This window comes from Pelophylax lessonae, assembly GCF_965119305.1.
Source record: "Pelophylax lessonae genome assembly, chromosome: 2".
Lineage (NCBI taxonomy): Eukaryota > Metazoa > Chordata > Amphibia > Anura > Ranidae > Pelophylax > Pelophylax lessonae.
In genome coordinates this window covers 659,955,526-659,977,762 of record NC_138769.1, presented here as the reverse complement: position 1 = coordinate 659,977,762, position 22,237 = coordinate 659,955,526, and the positions used below count along the sequence as shown (strand labels likewise).

At 42.5% G+C, this 22,237-nt stretch overlaps 1 protein-coding gene across 3 annotated transcripts in view; it reads left to right on the top strand.

Moving 5' to 3' along the window:
- Window positions 1-22,237, top strand: part of ASIC1 (acid sensing ion channel subunit 1) — a gene marked incomplete at its 5' end in the record, with an annotated part of 428,906 nt that overhangs the window by 330,027 nt on the left and 76,642 nt on the right. For all 3 annotated transcript variants that reach the window (XM_082248466.1, XM_082248465.1, XM_082248464.1), the window contains 2 exons: window positions 325-381; window positions 7,071-7,224. In XM_082248466.1, coding sequence (XP_082104592.1) covers window positions 325-381; window positions 7,071-7,224 — 211 coding nt within the window. The remainder of the gene's footprint in view (window positions 1-324; window positions 382-7,070; window positions 7,225-22,237) is intronic.

The following is a 22,237-nucleotide window of genomic DNA, read 5'->3' as shown; positions in this document are numbered from 1 at the left end:
CATAAATATGCATATGCATATACATACTGTATACACTCGTAAAATTCTTCATCCTCTCTCTGCCAGTGCTACAATTTATACACATATGCTTGTATATGTTTGTGCATTGAAATATATGCACATGAATTACTGCAGTCAAATGAAACATGGCCCTGGACACATCGCTGTGTTAGGGAACTTTAAGTAGTTACTGTATGTGTGTCGTCCCATAGACAACAATGTACCTGTGTTCAGATCCGTTAAAAAAAAAAAAAAATGCTCTAAATGAAACTTTTTTTGGCATGTATGCAAGACGCCTTATTGTTGTTCTTGTTTTTTTTTCAGGAGATGCCGCTTACTGTACACCAGAGTTATACAAGGAGTGTGCAGACCCAGCACTAGGTAAGTTCAGCTTCCATTTCATAATTCTTATCAGAACCAATAAGAACATTTTGCTCATGTGGCACATATATCTGGGGATGATCCATGGTAAGGCATTCTATTATGCAAAATGTAATATCTTGAAAGTAAGCCATGACGTCGTCCGGGGTCATTTTGTTACGAAACGTGCAGGGCGGAGCGATGTGCTGAGGTTATCACGTACATCGGTTCTTGGAAGTGCGGGCTGCTTGTCTTATGCCAGCCGGCGAGAGTGTTTTTAGGAGGTTTTATTATCACAATGATGTAAGTGCAATCTTAAGTTTTTATTAAACGTACCATAAAGGTTTTTTCACTATGTGAAGCATTTTTTTTTTATATTTCTGGGGATGAAATCATGGAGGTATTATAATAATAATATTATCTGGATGGATTGATGGATGTTATTATCTGGATGAGCTTCACCTCAGTCTTAAGGGAACCCTATAGGAATGCTACAGAAAGGCCATGGCTAGGTGTTTAGCCACAAGCGTTCTTGACCTTCCCTCACTGAAGGTCCCATCTAGCTGGTAAGCTGGCATTTTTACCATATTAAGGTGGCAGTGTTCCGATCAGGATCTCACACATGGTGATGGATGGTGACTATGTATATTGAAATCCTGGTCACATACTGTATGAAGAGGACTTTACTCCATTTGTTTTTCTTCACATAAATTTTTCTTCATGTTATATTTCTTCACAATATATTGTCTGGACTTTAATTACCATTCAATTTGAGTCCTTATCTTTGTGATTTTGTTTATGTATTTACATTGATTTAACAAATAGCGCAACTCTTTGTCTCCATTCACACTAGCACGACTTGTCGGGCGACTTGGTCAGCCTGACAAGTCGTGCACCATCGCGGTCCATTGACTGCTACAGGAGCCGTTCTAATAGGAACGACACAAGTCGCTCCGACTTAGAAAAAGGGTCCTGTACTACTTCAGGGCGACCTGGAGCGACTTGCATAGGCATTCATTTTATGAAGTCCGTGCAAGTCGTGCCGAAGTCGCGCTGCACCCGACTTCACAGGTCGCCCCCTAAGTCGGATCGACGTAGTGTGAACCGAGCCTTTATACTTTGATTGTGTTTGATTGTGTTTGACTGTGTTATATCTCACAGCAGAGATGCAGCTTAGATCACTTTTTACATTTTATATTTTGTGTTTTGGTTTCATTGTTTATAAGTGCAGTTTTCTCTCTCTTTAACCACTTGCCAACCGCCCAATGATCATTTACTGTGGCTCTATTGCGCAAAATTGCGTACCTGTACGTCATTTTGCGCAATAACCACAAGGGGGTGCGCGCGCCTATGGAGGCGCAATCGCACGCTGATTGGACAGAGGGGGAGGCAATCAGCAGGTTCAGCAGACCCCATGTCCGCTGGCCACCCGCGATCGTTCCTCAGAGAGGCAGAACGGCGGTCTGTCTATGTAAAAAAGGCAGATCACCATTCTGACAGGGGAGAAGATGGAGACCTTGTGTTCCTGCTAAGCAGGAACATGTATCTCTGTCTTTCCTCAGTCAGAGCAACCCCCACAAAGTTAGCAAGCACTTCCCAGGAGCACAATTAACCCCTTCCCTGCCAGTGTCATTAGTACAGTGCAAATTTTTTAGCACTAATCAACTGTAATAGTGTCACTGGTCTCTAAAAAAGTGCCAGTTAGGGGTCCGATTTGTCCGCTGCAATATAAATCACTGATCGCCACCATTACTAGTAAAATAAATAAATTCAAATACCATAAAAAATATCCTATAGTTTGTAGACGTGATATCTTTTGCGCAAACCAACCAATATACGCCTATTATTATTTTTTTATTGGGAGTTTCTTATAGCAGAAGGTAAAAAATATTGTTGTTTTTTTTTTTTTTTCAAAACTGTCGCTATTTTTTTGGTTATAGCGCAAAAAAATTAAAAACTGTGATCAAATGCCACCAAAAGAAAGCTCTATTTGTGGGGAAAAAAAGGACACATTTTTATTTGGGTACAGCGTCGCACGGCCACGCAATTGTCAGTGAAAGTAACGCAGTTCCGAATCGCAAAAAATGGCCGGGTCATTAAGGGGGGTAAAACCTTTCCGGGGCTGAAGTGGTTAATATATATACATGCATGTAATGTCCTCTGAGAATTCATTCACCTATGTCTTTTATGCATCTGGTTTTTAACAAGTGATACAGAGTGGAATAAAGTATCTTTTGATGGTATTTTTGGTGTATGTTGTAAGCTGTTGGCACCTTTAAAGTCCCAGTACCTACAATAATTATCTTTTGCATTTCATGGGGATGTGGTACCAGGGCTGGCCCAAGACCTTGTGCTGCCTGGGTCCAAGAATGAAATGCTGCCCATCAACCCACCCTGCCCCCCCCCCCAAAAAAAAAGCACGCCTACGAAAAGGCCCCCACATCCATTATTTTATGTTATGATAATTAAATGTAAAATTACATTTATCAGGAAGTCAGATTTACATGCAACGGCACCTTGTCTGTATGTAAAATTTGTAAGGGGTTGCATTTTGAGGGGGGTTAGGGGGCTGCTTTATGGGGTATAGGGACAAAAAAACAAACAAACAAAAAAAACAGTAATAATTTTATGAAATATAAAATTTAGAAAATATTAAGTATACTGTAATGTTCTTCCATAACTCACCACCGGACCATCAAACACCCGCTGTCTGTCCCCAGTCCTCCTGTCACTCCTGTGTCTGCCGTGGTCACCCCTCTAGAAGATCCAGCCTGCCCTGCGTGAGATGGAGTGTGCTGATGTCTGACGTCATTGCGCACACCAGGATCACACGAAGGACGTTCCCCAGAGGAGACGCTCCGCCTCCTCATACTCATCAGTTTGCACTACGAGCGGTGTTCTGTCAGAAAACCCTACCCCATCAGATTTCCCTACATACGTAATTTCCGGTGCGGGTTCGTCATGCACCAGCTGTAGCCACGTCACACGTCCTACTGCGCATGCACGGAGTAGGTAGGGAATTTTGATAACATCGTAAGGGGTGAGTCACAAGTCCTACTGCGCATGAGCGGGCGCATGCGCACCCATGGATCGTGCAGCGGCATCTCTTATAACAAACATACATCCGATCTCCATGGCACACACTGTGCCGAGCCGACAATTGGACAATCCTATTCCCTACCCACACGCGCACGCCCACTGTCTCATTGTCGGGTCGGCGCAGTGTGGGGCATGGAGATCTGATTGTCGGGTCAGTGCAGTGTCGGCTCGGCGCAGTGTCGGGTCAGCGCAGTGTGGGCCATGGAGATCGGATGGATGTTTATTATACGAGATCCCGCTGCCCGACCCGTTGGTGCGCATGCGCCAGCGCATGCACACTAGGACTTTTGTCTGACCCCTTAAGATATTATCAAAATTCCCTACCTATTCTGCGCATGCCCAATAGGACGTGTGACGCGGCTACAAGCTGCTGCATGACGAATCCACAGCTGATCTCAAACGGAAATTACGTAGTAGGGAAATCTGATGGGGTAGGGAAATCTGATAGAACAGCGGCAGTATGAGATGGGGAAAGGTTGCAAACTGATGACACACAAAACTGCCGGAAAAAAATATTGGGCGTCAATTTGCTGCCCCTCCAATGGACCCAGCGGAACCCATGGTAGGGCCAGCCCTGTGTGGTACCTATGTAACTCCCCATCAATCTCTTACCTTGTTCACTGGGCTATCCTCAAAACACATACACACCCAACGAATATAGCATTGTCCTGCTTGTATTCCACCACTGTATGCTGGGTACCGCACAGCCATCTTCTGGGTTCTTGTAGGGGGCCTCTGATGAAAGAGAAAAAGTATCTGCAATTAGGTGCAAGGGAGGGAAGAAACACTAATAAAGAAATTACAAAAGAACAGCGATGGTCCGCTTTACTAAATGCGATTTATTTGATTGAGGAATTGGTGCCTGTCCGTTGGATATCTATGGAGAGCATATGCCTACTTTCACTGTTTGGATTGAGGCGTTGGAGCAATTTCCTGGTGTCAGGATGAATGATCTTGTTGGTTTTGTCTGTCTAAGTTATAATTCATGCTTCTGTTTTTTATTTTTTTTAATCAACACCGTACAAAACAGATGGCAGAAGGCTTCCTTTGTATGCCTTGTTGGCTGAGTGTCCACTGAGAACACAGCTATTCACACCACTGGTTTTAATCTTACATTTACAGTAATTTATACATATTTATATAGTTAGGTTGAAAAAAAGACAAAAGTTCATCAAATTTGGAAAATAAATAAATAATTAAATTAAAATCCTGCATATACAGAACCCTAAACCCACAGCTGATCCACAGGAAGGCAAAAAAAAAAAAAAAATGTATAAATAATTGTCCAATTTGCTGCAACAGTGAAAAAAAAGTTTTTCATCCCCTAAACCAATGGAAAGCTCCCTGGATAAACTATCTACGTTATTACTTATAAATTTTATTAGCCATAATTGAATAATAGAGGAGAATATGGGCGCTTCAGTGGGGCAGATCCCTGGGTCCAATCGGTGGTTTTAGTCATCGTGTGCTCAGGCAGTACTTGAGAGGAGAAGCAGCTCTGTGGATATGTAGGGAGAACACAAGGCGTCTCTAAGTGCAGTAATGACCATTTATTGAGACATAAAAGGATTAAAAACACTTACAGGATATTCCATATTTGTGAAGCCTTAAGAGTGCTTGTTCTCAGCTTGCAGCATCACCTGTATGAATGGAGAGAGAACGGGGAGCCGACTCGCGGATATCCAGTGTCCAGGTAAGTGCTGGCATGTGTGCGTGCAGAGAACAGCAGTGTGGCCGGACTTCTGGAACCACACTGGAACGCACATGGCTGGCCGGTGTCAGGTGGTGGTGGGTGGTAACGCGTTTCGGAGCATGCACAGCTCCTTTTTTAGCCCTACGCCCACTGGGGATTCATTGGTTTATAAGCAGCAATGGAGTGGGGAGAGAGGAGGTGCCCCCACAGCCCCCTCCCCACCTCTCCTCCCCTCCGCCGTCTGTCTAGGAGTAGGCGTGTTACATACAAAAATAAACCGTGCATCACTAATCCCCTAGCCACCCAACACCTCCTCTCTCCCCGCCCCATAGCTGCTTATAAACCAATAAATCGCCAGTGGGCGTAGGTCTGACGAATGAGCTGTGCATGCTACGAAACGCGTTACTGCCCACCACCACCTGACACCGGTGTCAGGTGGTGGTGGGCGGTAACGCATTACGGAGCATGCGTGGCTCCTTTTTCAGCCCTACGCCCACTGGGGATTCATTGGTTTATAAGCAGCAATGGAGTGGGGAGAGAGGAGGTGCCCCCACAGCCCCCTCCCCGCCTCTCCTCCCCTCTGCCGTCTGTCTAGGAGTAGGCGTGTTACATACAAAAATAAACCATGCATCAATAATCCCCTATCCACCCAACACCTCCTCTCTCCCCGCCCCATTGCTGCTTATAAACCAATAAATCCCCAGTGGGCGTAGGTCTGACGAAGGAGCCGCGCATGCTACGAAACGCGTTACTGCCCACCGCCCCCTGACACCAGCCGCGTGCGTTCCAGCGTGGTTCCAGAAGCCTGGCTGGGCTGCTGTTCTCTGCAAGCACACATGCCAGCATTAACCTGGGCTCCAAATAGCCGCAAGCACTCTTAAGGCTTCTTAAATATGGAATATCCTGTAAGTGTTTTTAATCCTTTCATGTCTCAATAAATGGTCATTACTGCACTTAGAGGCACCTTGTGTTCTCCCTATAATTGAATAATAGACATGAATAAAACCTTTAAATACATGAAGGGTGTGAATAAGGTGCAGTTTTCCCACTACAGGGCGCCGGGTGGGGGCTTACTCCCGCTGTGATTCTACACAGCGGGAGCTCATCAGTGGGTCCTGCGGATCCACAGTTCCGCCGCCACCCGATGATCATTCAAGACACAGACAGATCGCCGTTCTGTCAGTATGGTAGGGATTGTTCCTGCAAAGCAGAGACACTGATCTATGCCTTCCCCTTCTACAAGCACCTCCCCCCCTACAGGATAGATAGATAGATAGATAGATAGATAGATAGATAGATAGATAGATAGATAGATAGATAGATAGATAGATAGATAGATAGATAGATAGATAGATAGATAGATAGATAGATAGATAGATAGATAGATAGATAGATAGATAGATAGATAGATAGATAGATAGAAAGATAGATAGATAGATAGATAGATAGATAGATAGATAGATAGATAGATAGATAGATAGATAGATAGATAGATAGATAGATAGATAGATAGATAGATAGATAGATAGATAGATAGATAGATAGATAGATAGATAGATAGATAGATAGATAGATAGAAAAAAGTGGCAGACTCAATGGACCACTTAGTCTTTATTCTGCTATGCTTTTATATTTCTAATAGCCCTTTACAATATATTCTCTGCATTTTACGCAAATTCTGTTTTATTTTTTATTATTTTGTTTAATTGTTTTAATATTCTACTGAGCTGGCTAGATCTGGCTCTTCAGAGTGAAATATTTTAGAAGAGTTCTGTGATTGCTGAGTAGTTGACTATTTTATAGGTCCGGCTTGTTATGTATGTTTCTCTTTTTATTTTATGTTTTTATTTTCAGTGTAATAATCAAATCTCTACTTACTCTCGGTTCTTTTGTCTTGCTCTCCCTTCAACTTTCTCAGATTTCTTAGTGGAAAAGGATAACGATTACTGTGTGTGTGACACTCCATGTAACATGACTCGGTACGGGAAGGAGCTGTCCATGGTGAAGATCCCCAGTAGGGCCTCCGCACGCTACCTAGCCAAGAAGTACAACAAAAGTGAACAGTACATAGCGTAAGTCTATAGCTGTGCCTACCTGCTGGTACCAACTGTATCATGATGAAACCTGTATCATGCATCTTATGTGTCTTCTTCTGGATTCTGGAATGGATGTTTGGCAAACACATTGTCTACTGGTAATGTGTATATCCAGCCAAAACTGTGGGGAAGGATTAGAGTCCTTGCCAGGTTTTTAATGCCATTCAGAGGTTTATTGTTCGAAGTGTCCCCCCTTCCCAAGTTCTGACATTGAGAGGTATGCAGTCAGCACTCCTATTGCCATCTCTGTTTAACCTTCTCAAAGCTTAAAGGATAATTCCACTTTCGTGGGAAAAAAATTAGCAAATAAAATAACAAATAATATATCATATACAACCGCGAATCAGGTCATAGAGTACTTTCACAATGCTCCGTAGCAAAATCGCGGTAAAAACGCATATGTGTTTGCTGTCTGTTTCTGGTGTGTTTTTGGGTTGCCTACACATGTGAAAAATGGCCATGTGACTCAAGTCACAAGTTAGATTTTACTGCGATTTTGCTGCGACTTCCATTCATTTCAATGGGAAGCTGCGGTTTTAGTGCGGGTTTTAAATCCTCACCAAATATGCAGCATGCAGGACTTTTCAAAGCGCACTGCACCCGTAACACAGAGCTGTGAAAAGTCCCATTTTAAGGATTTAAAGGAAAACATTTTATATGCGTTTTTCTTGCAGAGAAAAACATCAGTGTGAAAGGGCCAATATTGTAATTAAATGTTATTAAGAATTAACCTTTCCTTTTAAATCTGCATCTCTGTAACTTTTTGTAAAATGCAATGCAATATGGCTACCTGAGGCATTCTGTACTCGCCCACTGAAAATTGCATTTCCTGCTTGTGTGATTGGCTCACTGATTTTCCCAGAAGCCTGCACTAAGATACAAGTCAGACTTTGAGCATCCCCTGCAACAAAAATGTAATCTCTGGGGAGGGAAATCATGTCTAAAGGGATGCAGACCAGGGGCAGACTGTACAAACCAGAGGCCCATGGTGCAGCGACTCAGCCCCCCTCCTATTCTCCCTCATCCTGTCCTCCCCCTGACCCCCATTCCAGGCTGAAACCCCCGCTCCAGGTACTCTCTACTCACCGGCTGAATCTGGGTTCCGACCTGGCCAGCAGGGGGCGGTTGGGAGTAGCTGAGACAGCTCGGTCGGGGCTGGCCAGGGGAGAAGAGGCTCCAGTGGGCCATGGATCCGGCCTTTGCTCAGACACAGTTTACACCATCCATGCTGGGGGGGGGGGGGCTGCGCTCTGTCCTTGTCTTCATCCCACACTCAGTAGGTCGGTGGCAGGGACTTTCTACTTCTCTTTACCAGGAATCCTTTATGCATGTCTGTGGGAGAAGCAGTGCAGCCATTTTTATGGGGCATAAAATGGTGACAGACTGGAGGGTGGCTGACTTTCATGCACCTCTTACAATCCTTCAACCTCATTTTGTTTTACGGGGCATCAGAGCAGTCCAGAGTGCAATTGCCCCCCTGCCCCCTGGCCCAGTCCTCCCCTGATGCAGACACTGCCAATTTCCTCATTAGAGCCCTGCAGTTACAGAAGCTGATTGATAATTATAAAACCACTTCCATACAGACTCACTTTGCACATGGACACAGACCAACAAACAGTGATTTCTTCAGACTATCAAAAGGTAGGAATCGACAACAAAGTTTGTTAAAAATCTTACAATGTACATAGATCACCCAGAGGGGAATGTTTTTTTTTCTCAACAAAAGTGGAGTTACTTTTAAATGGTAAATCAAAGACTTCAGCAAAGCATTTCTTCTTACGACATTAAAGAGGAATTTCAGTCCAACTGTTGCCTCTCCACCGCCACATCACCAACTTTTAAGTATTTGATGCATGGACAGATTTGCTAAAATGCTCCCTCAGGTCTTCAGGACCCAGGAGAGACCTGCAGCACATCTACGTATAAGCAGGTTTTTTGTGAATACGGGCATACACCTTTGTACCTGTGGTGTTAGTACCAAGCATAGAGAACCCCCAACCTGCATGTGTGCAAATGTTGGGATTAACTAATTAATTAGTAAATAATCATGTGATGATGTGATCCGCCCAAAGGAGGCGGTCCGTTATCCCATTGCCCTTGTGACCTACCATCACCATCATCATTATTATGTGTATATAAAGCCAAGTCAGTGTCCCCTCAAATTAGCTCTAAGGAAGGGGGTTCGCCCCTGAAACGCGTAAGCGGCATTTAGAGGTTCCACATCTCTATGCGGTCTGTACCTACATACCCAGTGGACCTCCTTGGTGGACTCACTATCTCTATTTGTGCCTGTGTTCCATTCATTTTTGTGAGTATGATGTACTGTATTTTCCGGCGTATAAGACGACTTTTTAACCCAGGAAAATCTTCTCAAAAGTCGGGGGTCATCTTATACGCCGGGTGTCGTCTTATAGGGTGGATGCTTAAACTTTGGAGCCGACTGAACTATGCGGTGGGGGGGCTAAAAAACGGCCGCAATATGCCTGCTTGGATTGGATTTCCCTGCCTGCCCAGCCCTCCCTGTCTCAGAGACTATGGTATGCCCGGGGTATGGAAAAAGAGAGAGAGTGCGGCGATGTGACAAGAAAAACATGCCTCTTTCCCCCGTTTGGACCGCCCTTGTATCCTATTACCGTACCTCCTTCTCTGCGTCCCGCTCCCGAGGACTGCAGTAAAGCGATGCAGGCGCGTATGTGCGAGATCTGAGAAGGTACGGTAATAGGATACAATGGCGGGCCAGACAGGTGAAAGAGGTGTGTTTTTCTGTTTTCACGTCGCCTCTCTCTATCTCTTTTTTCCATACCCCAGGCATACGGTATTTTTAATCATAGATAGAATCTAGGTGCTGGATCACACTAAATAAACGTGGAAGGGCTGGTTGTGTACAGAAAGCAAAAATATCTTTGCGTTACAGACAGGATGCTGAATTGGTTATGAAAACTGAAAATTCAAGTGACACAGTATCATCTTGCATTCAAAAATTAAAAAACACTGTCACTGAGATCAGGGGCCATTTTTTATTTTGTTTCCTGAGTTAAAACTTGCCAATTATATTATCCTCTAACTATTGGGTCATGGATTACCATATTGAAATCAAATGTGATGTTTTTTTTTATTTTTATTTGGTGTGCGTTGGAAGAGGGGTAATATATCCCAAACTCTATATTTTAACTGGAAAAGTTGGGGGTCGTCTTATACGCCGGAAAATACGGTATATATATTTTTAACAATAAACAGTTTTTAAGGTTATGCGCTAGGTGGTGCGCCCTCTGTATTTTTTCTTTTTATATGTGCAAATGTGTCACGTGTCTCTGCGGGTTCCTGAAAACCTAGGGCACATCCGTGTGTGTGCAGATTCCCACGGTCCACATGCTGCCGAAAGTGGACAGTCGAATGATGTGGACATCTCAGGAGGCAGCAGGTGTGCAATGTCTATCTCTCCTAGAGAGAAAAAAGTGCTGCGGTGCAGTGTAAAAAAGGGCAAAAACACTTGAAACAAAATTGGTATCCAATTGTTGGAGTGGGGAGGATTTCAGAAGAATTTTTTCAGGTGTTAATTATGAAGACAGCCGGTCCTGCTACAAAATTTTATTTGGAGGGAGGTCAAAGAGCATTTTCCTCGGGACAAACAAACCTATGAATATACAAAAATAAATGTATTACTTGCAATATATAGTTTGCCTAGAGTAGATAGCACTTAAAATGAAACTGGAGTAATTTTTTAAAGAATATGTAAACCCAACACTTCATATTCCTGATGTGTGTCTGCTGTACCATGTACTTTTATGAAAACGTATCCTGTTCTCTTTGTATTGCTTCCTTTGTGTGAAATATATGTTGTCCTGCCAGTCCTTCTGCTTTGCTATTAAAATCTGACCACATTAGGCATGAAAGCACAACATGGTCAGTTTTCAAGCTGTGTTGGAAACTTAGCCATGCCCCCCTACTGCACAGCCATTAACTGAGAAGATCAGTGTGCTGCTGTTTCTCCTCCTCCTTCAGCTCCTTATGTAGCTGAAAACAGAGATCATGTCATCACTTTAAAAAATGGAAAAAAAATGTATCCATAATGTTTTTTATATCTTATACATTTCTACATTTCTATTTTAAACTGAATGGGTTGTTTTACACGATGACCGAGTACATATACTTTAAAGAGGTAAACTTCCCTCTAATGTTAGTACCAATAGATAAGGCTTACCTATAGGTTCTGTAAATATCTCCTAAACTTGCAATATTTAGGAGATATTTACTGTATAGTGCGGCGATGATGTCATTGGCGCATGCACTCTGAAGGAACGGCCACTAGTGCCGTTTCTTCAGGAGCCCTGTGCCATGACTGGGGCATATGCGGGAGTGACGTCACGTGGCTCTGACCAGTCATACAGCCGGAGTCCGAGGACCTGGAAGGAAGACGGGCGAAGATGGAACCAGCCTCCAACGACGAGGCAATGCAAACTAGCACATTATGCCTTTACTTTGCAGGTGACCATAAAAAAAAAAGAGAGGAAGAGTTTACTTCCTCTTTAAGGCTTTATCCTATACATGTCATAAGTATACTTTCAGGCTTGGTTCACACTAGCCCAACTCCAAAGTGGCGCGACTTGCAGTGCTACTTTGGAGTCCAACTTTGATAAAACTTTGATGTGACTTTTTACACTCTGTGCCATTGAAGTCATATCAAAGTCAGACCAACGTAGTGCAGGAACCTTTTCTAAAGTCGGACAGACTTGTGTAAGAGCGGACATCCCCACCGTCTCCCCGCCAGAGAGGTTGTCATTACAGTGACCAGATCAGCACCTCCAGGAGTTGGTACTCCAAGACAGGAAGGAGATACAAGCAATGTTAGTTCCACTTGGAACAACTTCATTGTTCTTGCAACTCTGCAGCCCCTCTCAGGAGATTGTTTGGTGCCCTTTGTTCCAGTTTGTTAACTCCAATGGAATCCCCTGAAGAAGCTGCATAGCGAAACGCGTAGCAACTCCTACGGTATACTTGCACATTGGAACCCTGTTGATCCAGGCACAGGAGAACGACCATATTGATGGTCCTCAGACACAGACCCTGCTATTTGTCGGACCACATATGGGTTCCTTTGGTTCAGGAGCATGTTGTTGCACTGGTGTGCATATTCATCTTTGTAATGGTTTTTATGTAATTTTATATTAATACATTTTGTATGTATTTACACTACCTAGGATTGTACATTTTTTGTGAGATTAATCAGTGGATGCCTACAAAGTCCTACTATCCTTTTGAGCTAATGTCCTTTTTATTATTTCCTCCTCATTTTTGTTCATTCATTTCATTGGATGTGGCACCACTACATTTCGGATCACTTCTTAACTTTTGCAAATATCAGTCAGGACAGCTCTCATCAGGAAACATTGAATTTCACATGTCCTCCGACTTGGGGTCTTACAGGCCGGATCCTATGTCCCATCAGTGTGAACCGAGCCTAAGTGAAATGTATAAAACTGTCCACCACTGTCCCAAATTGATGCTTTTATTGCTTGTTATCTCAAGCACCACTTTCATCTGAGTGTGGCTGGAGTTACAAGTGGTTTGGTTCTAATCCGGGTAGAAGCCCTTGTTGGCAGTTTGCTGATTGCGCGACTCCTTTAAAATGCATCTAGAAATATTCATCAATACGGGGCATTGCATGGTGAGAGCATACCACACGTATCTTGTATTATGTAAAAAGATAGGGGAAGACTCATTTTTTTCTCTATACTGGAAGGGGGCCATTTCCAAAAAAACCCAAGAAATATAAGAAGCCAAAAGTGTTGTGGCGCGATAGTTTGGTGCGTTGCGGTTCTTTTCTCTTTTTTTGGAGAAATGTCTAGCAGAGAGATTCATCTCTACAGTGCCCATCATAAATTTGATTGGCATGCTATAATTAATAGGCTTTCAGCCTGTTGTTAGGATTGACACTCTATGTCCAGCTGGCACTCTATAAACCTTTGTATGTCTGAGGCTGGAAAAGGCAGCCAATTATTAACCCAACACTAAGCGATCGCAGTATAGGAGGATTCCAGCATCTTCCAACAATGTACTATTCAAAGCACATAGATACCTTACCTACCTGGTGTTGAATATTAATTCTTCCTGAATAACGCATTGTGAATTAATAAACTACGGCACACAAAAAAGGATCCATGCATTGCTTTTGGGGGTAGAAATTGTATTTTAATCAGCAGGTCTCTTATACTCTGTCAAATAGAGATTGCATTGTTCTTGATCTTTTATTTTCAGATGCACTGAGCTAGCGGAGGAGGGGAGGAAAAGGCAGCGTAGTTCTGTAAAGTGCTTTTATAGGCACAAATCACTCATTTGTCAGACAGCTAGCAATGAAATGGACAAGTGAAACACTTTGTGTAGAAGGCCTCATTATGTGTTTTAATAACGCCAGTACACCAAGGAGTAAAGCTATCTACGGGCAAGTCAGCGACATATACTCTTCCATAATAACAAACATAGGCGTGCGCACAGGGTGTGCCAGGTGTGCCTGGGCACACCCTAATCACCCCATGTGGTGCATATTTTCACTGTTTAAACCCCTGATATTTCACCAAATACAAAAAAGTCTACTTTTTTTCTGCTAAAAAAAAATATGTAAAAAACGAAAGAAAAAATAAAATTGTAAAAAATACCCTAGTGACACCAATCTCTGCCCTTTTGACACCATCCACTGCTCTACTGACACGGTCAGTATATATACACATGCACACACACGCATACAATATATGTTTGAGTTTTGGGGTGCACACCCTAAGGCAATAGGCTGTGCACACCTATGATAACAAACACTCAATTTTTGCAAATATCAATTTTATTTAAGCAACGTTTCTCAATGTAGATATGGGTAACTGGTAGATTATGTTACTTACATAGTTACATAGTAGGTGAAGTTGAATAAAGACAATAGTCCATCCAGTTCAACCTGTGTAGGTGTGTGTGGCCGTAATCTTTTCCCATACCCCTGAATGTTTTGATTCTTGAGGTGTACGTCCAAGAGTCTTTTTAAAATAGCCATACTCCCCGCAGTCACTACCATTTGTTGTAGAGAATTCCACAGTCTTGTAGCCCTTACTGTAAAGAACCCCCTGCGTAGCCGCTTCTCCTCTAATCGCATTGTATGGCCTTGTGTCCTCATGCATTCCTTGCGACTAAAGAGTTTTTCTTCTATGTTAGAATCAACATTGAGGTATTTATAAATCGCTATCATGTCCCCTCTCAGGCGTCTCTTCTCCAGGGAGAATAAATCAAGCGCTTGTAAGTGCTCTTCACAATTAAGGTCCTTCAATCCCCAAATCAGTTTAGTTGTCCTTCTCTGCACTCTTTCCAGCTCCAACACATCCCTTCTGAGAACTGGCGACCAAAACTGGACAGAATACTCCAGATGCAGTCGAACCAGAGTTTTATAAAGTGGTATTGAAACACCAGATTTGTGTAAAGGGTAACTCCACTTTCGTGTGGGAAAAAAATAGCAAATAAAGGAAAAACCACCATGGCGTATACAATTGCGACACAAATCATATTGTAAATAAATGTTATTAAAAATGACCTTTCCTTTTCAATCTGCAGCTGTTGTAATTTTCTGAATTTGCAATGCAATATGGCTACCTGGAGGTGTTCTGTACACAGAATGTATACTGACCACACCCCAGAAACATCATTTCCTGCTTGTGTGATTGGCTCACCAATTTTCCCAGAAGTCTGCCTAAGATACAAGTCAGATTTCTGGCATCCCCTGCAACAAAAATGTCATTTTTGTGAAATACTCTCAATAGGAACACATCTAAAGGGATGCAGGCCCAGCAGATTTCCTCATTAGTGCCCTGCAGCTGTCACAGCTGATAGATAATTATGAAAAACACCCCCATTTGACCCACTCAGCACTGAGGCACAGAGGAACAAACAATGATTTCTTTAGAATAACAAAAGGTAGGAATCTGCAACAACGTTTGTTAAAATCCTTCTATTGTACATAGATTACCCAGAGGGAATGTTTTTTTTTTCTCAAAAAAAGTGGAGTTACCCTTTAACCCAGCCTTTCCCCAGCCTTTCCCAACATTGTTAAGGTGGATGAACCCTTGAAATAACTTTCTGGTCTTAAGGGACTCTTGCCAATAATTACTATATCTACAGATCACTGTACAAGTGTGATGGTCATTAGGGAGAATGCTTCTTACATTTGTGGTCATGGGGAATGTTCCCCTCTTACAGATAGCTAAAAAGATTACTGAAAAAACAGAAACGGGGGTTCGCACACACCAATTGCCAGAGAGAAAAAAATCAACCTTTTATCATGTACCTGGTAGCAAAGCCTGAAATGATGAGGAAGGCCTCTCTTACCCTCTGGTAGTGTGAACAGAGGGCACAAGAGTGCAGAGTAGTACGAGTGTCCAGTAGCAGAGCGGGTATCCACGCCAGACAGGAGAGGCCGTCAGTAGTCTTCAGTGAGGTAGACGGACTGATAGACAGCTGGAGGTTGGCAGACTGAAGCAGGCTGGTACTGGCGAGAGTGGGCAGGTGAGGCATGCGCTGGGAGCATACAGTAGAACAGCAGGAAAAGCAGGATCTGTCAGGAAACAGGGTCTGAAAAGCTGGGTCACATACTGGTATAGCGGAGCAGGCAATAGCGTAGTTTGGGTACAAGCAGGTTTAGGAGCAAATCAGTGCAATAGAAGCCAATGGAGCAGACAGAAGCCGAGGTCAAGGACAAGCCAGGTTCAGAGCAGACGGAGTGGTCAGACAAGCCGGGTCAGCAACTGGAATCAGGATAAAGAATAACAGGAACACAGGGTGTGGGGAAGGTTGAAAGACAAAGCAGCACTGATCCTGAGCACTGGCTGAGTTTAAATAGCCTGATTGGTGCCAACATCTGTCACAGGTGCACGTGTGCGCTGTCACGTGAGTTCACACATGCACATATGCATTAGCCAGTGCACAAACCACGAAATGCAACATGTTTTACCCTGTGCACAGAATGCATTTCCTTACACCTTTGTTGATTATAAAATATATCATGAAAAGAAAGAGAGTGTACGTATATATACTTATAGGATGGAAAGCATATTGATTCTGTAGGAGAGCAAAAGGTGGAAGGATATGCCAATAGTACTAATCTGCTAATCTTTTTTTAGCCTATCCCTATGATATATGAGTATCAGACAGATGGTCACTATCTACAAGGAGAGATTCCTCTCACAAACAATTTGACTGTATGGTATGTATACTGTATACTGGTATAGTATATTGTATGGTGTCATGCATCCAAGCCACTCCTTGGTCTCAGTCAAAAAAAGGTAACTCTCATATCTCCATTGTAAATCACTAGGCAATTTGACTGGCCAGTTACCATGGAATGCTGTTTTGCATCCAAGCCACTCATTGGTCTCAATCAAAAAAAGCCATGTTACTACCGGTTACGGAGTCTTCAAAAAAGACCTTTAGGATGAGATAGTGAGTCCTAATTGAGGAAAGAAAAGGTGCATTTATTCACTGCAGTGGGAGGATACAGTTTTACAGAAGCTCAGTTTGAAGTGAACTGGGCAAAAGCTTTTAGATGAAAGAGGGGTCTTTATTTAATTTTGACTATTATCCTCGCTAGCCCCATTCTCTGCTTTTACTGTCCCATTCTCTGCTTTTTACTTTTTCTTTTTGCTCCTTTTACTCTGCCAATAACCTACATTCTCCCTGGATAATCGTAACTTATCAACCATCTCTGATAGGTTTTGTTCACATATTTTTCCATTTTATAAACATTTAGATAACACTTGCATTGCCTTGTCTTAATCTTTCTTACTGGGCCCGCCAATAATATGTGTTTAGAAAACTCTTAAAAGGTTTATAACTAGTCAAAATTCCATGACATTGCATTCTTTCAAAAATCCAAAATTTTACTCATTTAATTCCAGTGGTGGCTGGTGCTCAAAATTTTTTGGGGGGGCGCAAACAGAAAAATGAGTGACCAGCGTGCCCCCAATCAATGCAGAGTGCCACAGCATTGCCCCCAATCAATGCAGAGTGCCACAGCATGCCCCCCAATCAATGCAGAGTGCCACAGCATTGCCCCCAATCAATGCAGAGTGCCACAGCATTGCCCCCAATCAATGCAGAGTGCCACAGCATGCCCCCCAATCAATGCAGAGTGCCACAGCATGCCCCCAATCAATGCAGAGTGCCACAGCGTGCCCCCCAATCAATGCAGAATGCCACAGTGTGCCCCCAATCAATGCAGAGTGCCACAGCATGCCCCCCAATCAATGCAGAATGCCACAGCATACCCCCCAATCAATGCAGAATGCCACAGCATGCCCCCAATCAATGCAGAGCACCACAGCATGCCCCCAATCAATGCAGAGCGCCACAGCATGCCCCCAATCAATGCAGAGCGTCACAGCATGCCCCCCAATCAATGCAGAGTGCCACAGCATTGTCCCCAATCATTGCAGAGCGCCACAGCATTGTCCCCAGTCATTGCAGAGCGCCATAGCATTTTCCCCAATCATTGCAGAGCGCCAAAGCATTGTCCCCAATCATTGCAGAGCGCCACAGCATTGTCCCCAATCATTGCAGAGGGCCACAGCATTGTCCCTAATCATTGCAGAGCGCCACATATCGGACGCGCTTCCTGATTGGCCAGGAGGAGGATCGGTGTGACAATAGTGAATTTTCATTCGCTATTGTCACACAATGGGTGGAGTCGGGACGCACTGCTCTGCGCCCCGACTCCACCCTTTGCATCGACCTATTAGAGCCTCTGGCTCTAATCAGGTAGTGTTAAAAAAAATCCCCATTAAGCTCCATGCGTCCGACGCCCTGCATGCAGATTAGGGGGCCGGACGCATTGGGTGGGGGGGGGGCGGCGCCCCTGCGCCCCATATACACTGGCCGCCACGAATTCCCTTGTCCAACTTTGTCAGTCTGCCATGATAATTAACATACACAGAGATCCAAGTTGCTACATCATGAACTCCTTCTTTTGGGGTTGAATTTGGACTGTTTTTACTCCAACCTATAATAGTCTTAGTGTCATTCCTTAACCACTGTCTGTATCTATCTGTCAATTCTGCGAAAGGACTCAATTTACTTGCGCCATTTTTACCTCTCTCGGCATTGAGAGGTCTATGGGATTGCCAGTGTTCCATTTCTAGAGACCCTCAGTCTCTACTACAATTTGGGTCATCACCCAAATTGTTTCTCCGGGCCACACATTTGCCGTTAAATGGCACTTTATCACACTTGCCACACAGGCTTACACTTGCCACACAGGCTCTTTATACCACTACAGTCCTCTGGTCAAACCTTTTCACAATTCACCACAAGCATAAAAACAGAACAATAACAATCCACCGAAAATAATAATAATAGTTTCTATTATTTCTGCAACAAGTGAAAGAGGTTGTAAACTCACCTTAAAGACTTTAACCTATAGGTAAGCCTATATTATCTCCTAAACAGTGCAAGTTTAGGAGATATTTACATTGCATGCAGCCGATGACATCATCGGCGCATGCGCTCTGAAAGAACGCCATCCGTGCCGTTCCTTCAGAGCCCTATGCCTATGCATAATCACGCCCCTGGCAAATCAGATGGCCGGAGAACGCAAACGAGGAAGCAGGACGGCCGGACCTGTCGGCCGCCCTGTCACTGAGCAGGCGACACTGCGGGGGCTTCGTTTTAAGGTAAGTATTTCATAATGAGCTAGTATGCGATGCATACTAGCTCATTATGCCTTTGTCTTTACAGGTTTTTTTTTTCTCATTTTTTTATGAGGGTTTACTTCCTCTTGAAGTAGAGGAGTTATTTTCGTCAGACTGCGTAACATTAACAATAATATGGCTTAAATTCATTATATCTCATCATCTCATCAACAGCATAAGACTCCTCCAGCCAGCAGAGCTCAGACATCAACTGCTACTTGCCACGGTGGGCAGAATAAGTAAGAACAAAAGGTCTTACCCGTGGCCACTTGGTCTGCCCTGTGTGGATTTCCCATCTCTCCGGTCTGGGGTCCACTGGACTGGATCTGAGTCACAGGCACCAGCTGATACTTCTGGTTAGGGAGTCTTCAAACAAGACATTTAGGATGAGATAGTGAGTCCAAAATGATGAAAGAAAAGGTGCATTTATTCACTGCAGTGGGAGGATACAGTTTTACAAAAGCTCACTAATTTATAGTAATGAATATGCATAAGACATAGGTGTGTTCTAGGTGTGATCGTATAACCAATCCAATCAGTGTCCATATCTTCTGAATCTTCTGAATAGCAAGCTAATAGTTAAATGGGTGTTAACATCAAGTGGCTGACACAAAAAGGGGACTAGCAGCAGTCCGCCATGACAGTTGTTGGTTCAAACTGGTTCTGACCTGTCTATTCTTTGATCAAACAGGAAGGTAGGTGGTTGGTTGTCATCAGGCGGTGAGTGTCATCACAGGCTCAGAATTTGTTTCCTACAGTTAACAGAAAGTTGTACATTAGCTCTTAAAATAAAATAACAGTGAAAAAGCGGAAGTAACAGTATATATATATATATATATATATATATACAGTATGTGTGTGTATATAGAGAACACATTTATCAGACCCATATATATTTACTCAGCTCTACTAACTACATTGCAAACTGCTTGTTCACCATCCTAGTAAACCATGTGCCCCATGTGACACCGCAAAAGTAAAAGTGCAAAAATGGGTGCAAAAATAACTTAATTCTACATGTTTCGCTCACTAAATAAGCTCCGTCAATATCAAAATAATGAGACAAACAAACATATAAGATAAGATAAGGTCCATGGTGGTGAAAGGAAAAGGAACATTTTTTTCTCTCTTATTGGCCATTGGTGTGTGGGCATGCGCACCCCCATTTCTAGATTTTTTAGTACAGTTACTTGCTAGTTAAAGAGAGTTTGTACATTATAGTAGGCAATTTGTTCAGGAGTAATCTAAAAAGATTAATAGTGTCAGTGGGTAATTATCTGGGGGGCAGAAATTGCTAACCTCCAACACCCTAGGGTTCCATGGAGCCCTGGTTGAGAAAGGCTGGTTTAGCCTCCTCTATAGACATGTGTGATTTGTGTCGTTACAAATTGAAATTCAAACACAATTTGCATTATTCAGAGATTCAGATCCATCCGAATCTCCAAATCCCAATAGTAACGAATTTAAACTAATCTAAAATAAATGATAACCAAAACAACAAATTCATTTGTTTTATTTGGATGACAGGAGGGCGATACTTTGGGCCTTTTGTTAATGTCTGAAGTATCCGAAATAGCGTAATGACATAATGAATGTTCTGAATTGATTCGGATCCATTCTTTTTTATATTAGTGAGTGTAGCCTGAATACCCTACTAAGATTCTTTTTGTATCGGGGTTGAGAGACCATCAGAATTTATACGAATATATACGAATAACTAATATATTTCCAAAAAAGCATCATTCTAACATAGCGATTATGACAAAAATTAAATGATTTACTTAGCAAATGAAACCAAAAGGAAACTAAACAAATGTTTCCGTTGTGCATATCTCTACGTATTCTTCTCCCCATGGTACATTGGGTAATCCTTAATTCTATGGAGTTATGGAGGCAAAGAAAGACACCATTTTCCTAGGAACTAATACATTTTTTACAAAATAAGAACCCAACTGGAAGTGCTGCTGGAAGGGCGGAAGAACAATGTGTAATTCAGGTTAGCCACCCAAGCATGCCTAATTTCCAGCTAGTAAATGAGCAAACTATTTAGCACATGCAGAGCACAGACAACTCCCGAGAGTTCTGCTGTCAGTTACTAACATAGCACGAAGCAATATTTTACAGCTGCTACCCAGATAGCTTTACATATGGCACAGAGCAGCATAGAAACACTTCATATAAGGTATAAAGTACTGTATATTATAAGTTTTATACAATACAAGTATTATAACGGTATATACCTATATTTGATGTTTTTTTCATATAACAAGTATGACTTTAGGATGTTGATTCTTCACAAAATCTAAATTTACTGAAATGGGTATCCAGGCTTCCAAAAATAATCTATCATTATTTGGAGGCAACTTACTCTACTGTATTTAAAGGTATATATATATATATATATATATATATATATATATATATATAGGTGTATAAAAGTGTATTTAAAGCTTATGTACACAATACTGTGCAAAGAGTTTATGCATTTGTGAAGAAATGCTGTCAATTGACCATGCTGTCAAAAAAATAATGCTATGAATAGTTTTTATTTATCAATTTAACAACTCACAAAGTGCCTAAATTGGTAAAAAAAAAAAAAAAAACCCGAAATTAAATCATTTTATGGTGTGACCACCCTTTTCCTTTAAAACCACATCAATCAATACATTTGCACATCATTTTTCAAGGCACCTGGCAGGTAGGTTGTTCCAAACATATGGAGAACTAAATACAGCTCTGTAGATTTAGGCTGTCACATTTGCTTCCTTCTCTTCATGTAATCCTAGACAAACTGTTGGGATTACAGCTTGGTGAAGGCCATACAATGTTTTCCAAGACTTCTTGTTGTTCCTTTCATAAAGATAGTTCATTATGAGTTTGGCTGTATGTTTAGGGTCATTGCCCTCAAATTTGCAAAGAACATCCAGCATGCCTGTTGCCTGTATCCTTGTACCACATCCAGGTCTTCGATTAACAAACTGCCTTCCGTTATAACAAATATTTCAAGTTTGGACTCATCAGTGCAAAGCACTTGATGCCTCTTTTCTGCACATCAGTACTTGCATTTTTGTGCATACTCAAGTTGCTTGGCCTTGTTTTCGGATCAGAGTCATAGTTTTTTAGCCTCAAGTCTTCCATAAATACCATTTCTAATTAGACTTATCTGTATGGTAGGTAGGTGTACCAGGATCCCACTGGTTTCTTCCAGGTCAGAGCTAATGTTGTAACTGGATGTCTTCTAATTGTAAAGGGAAGTCAGTATGATCTATCTATCACCA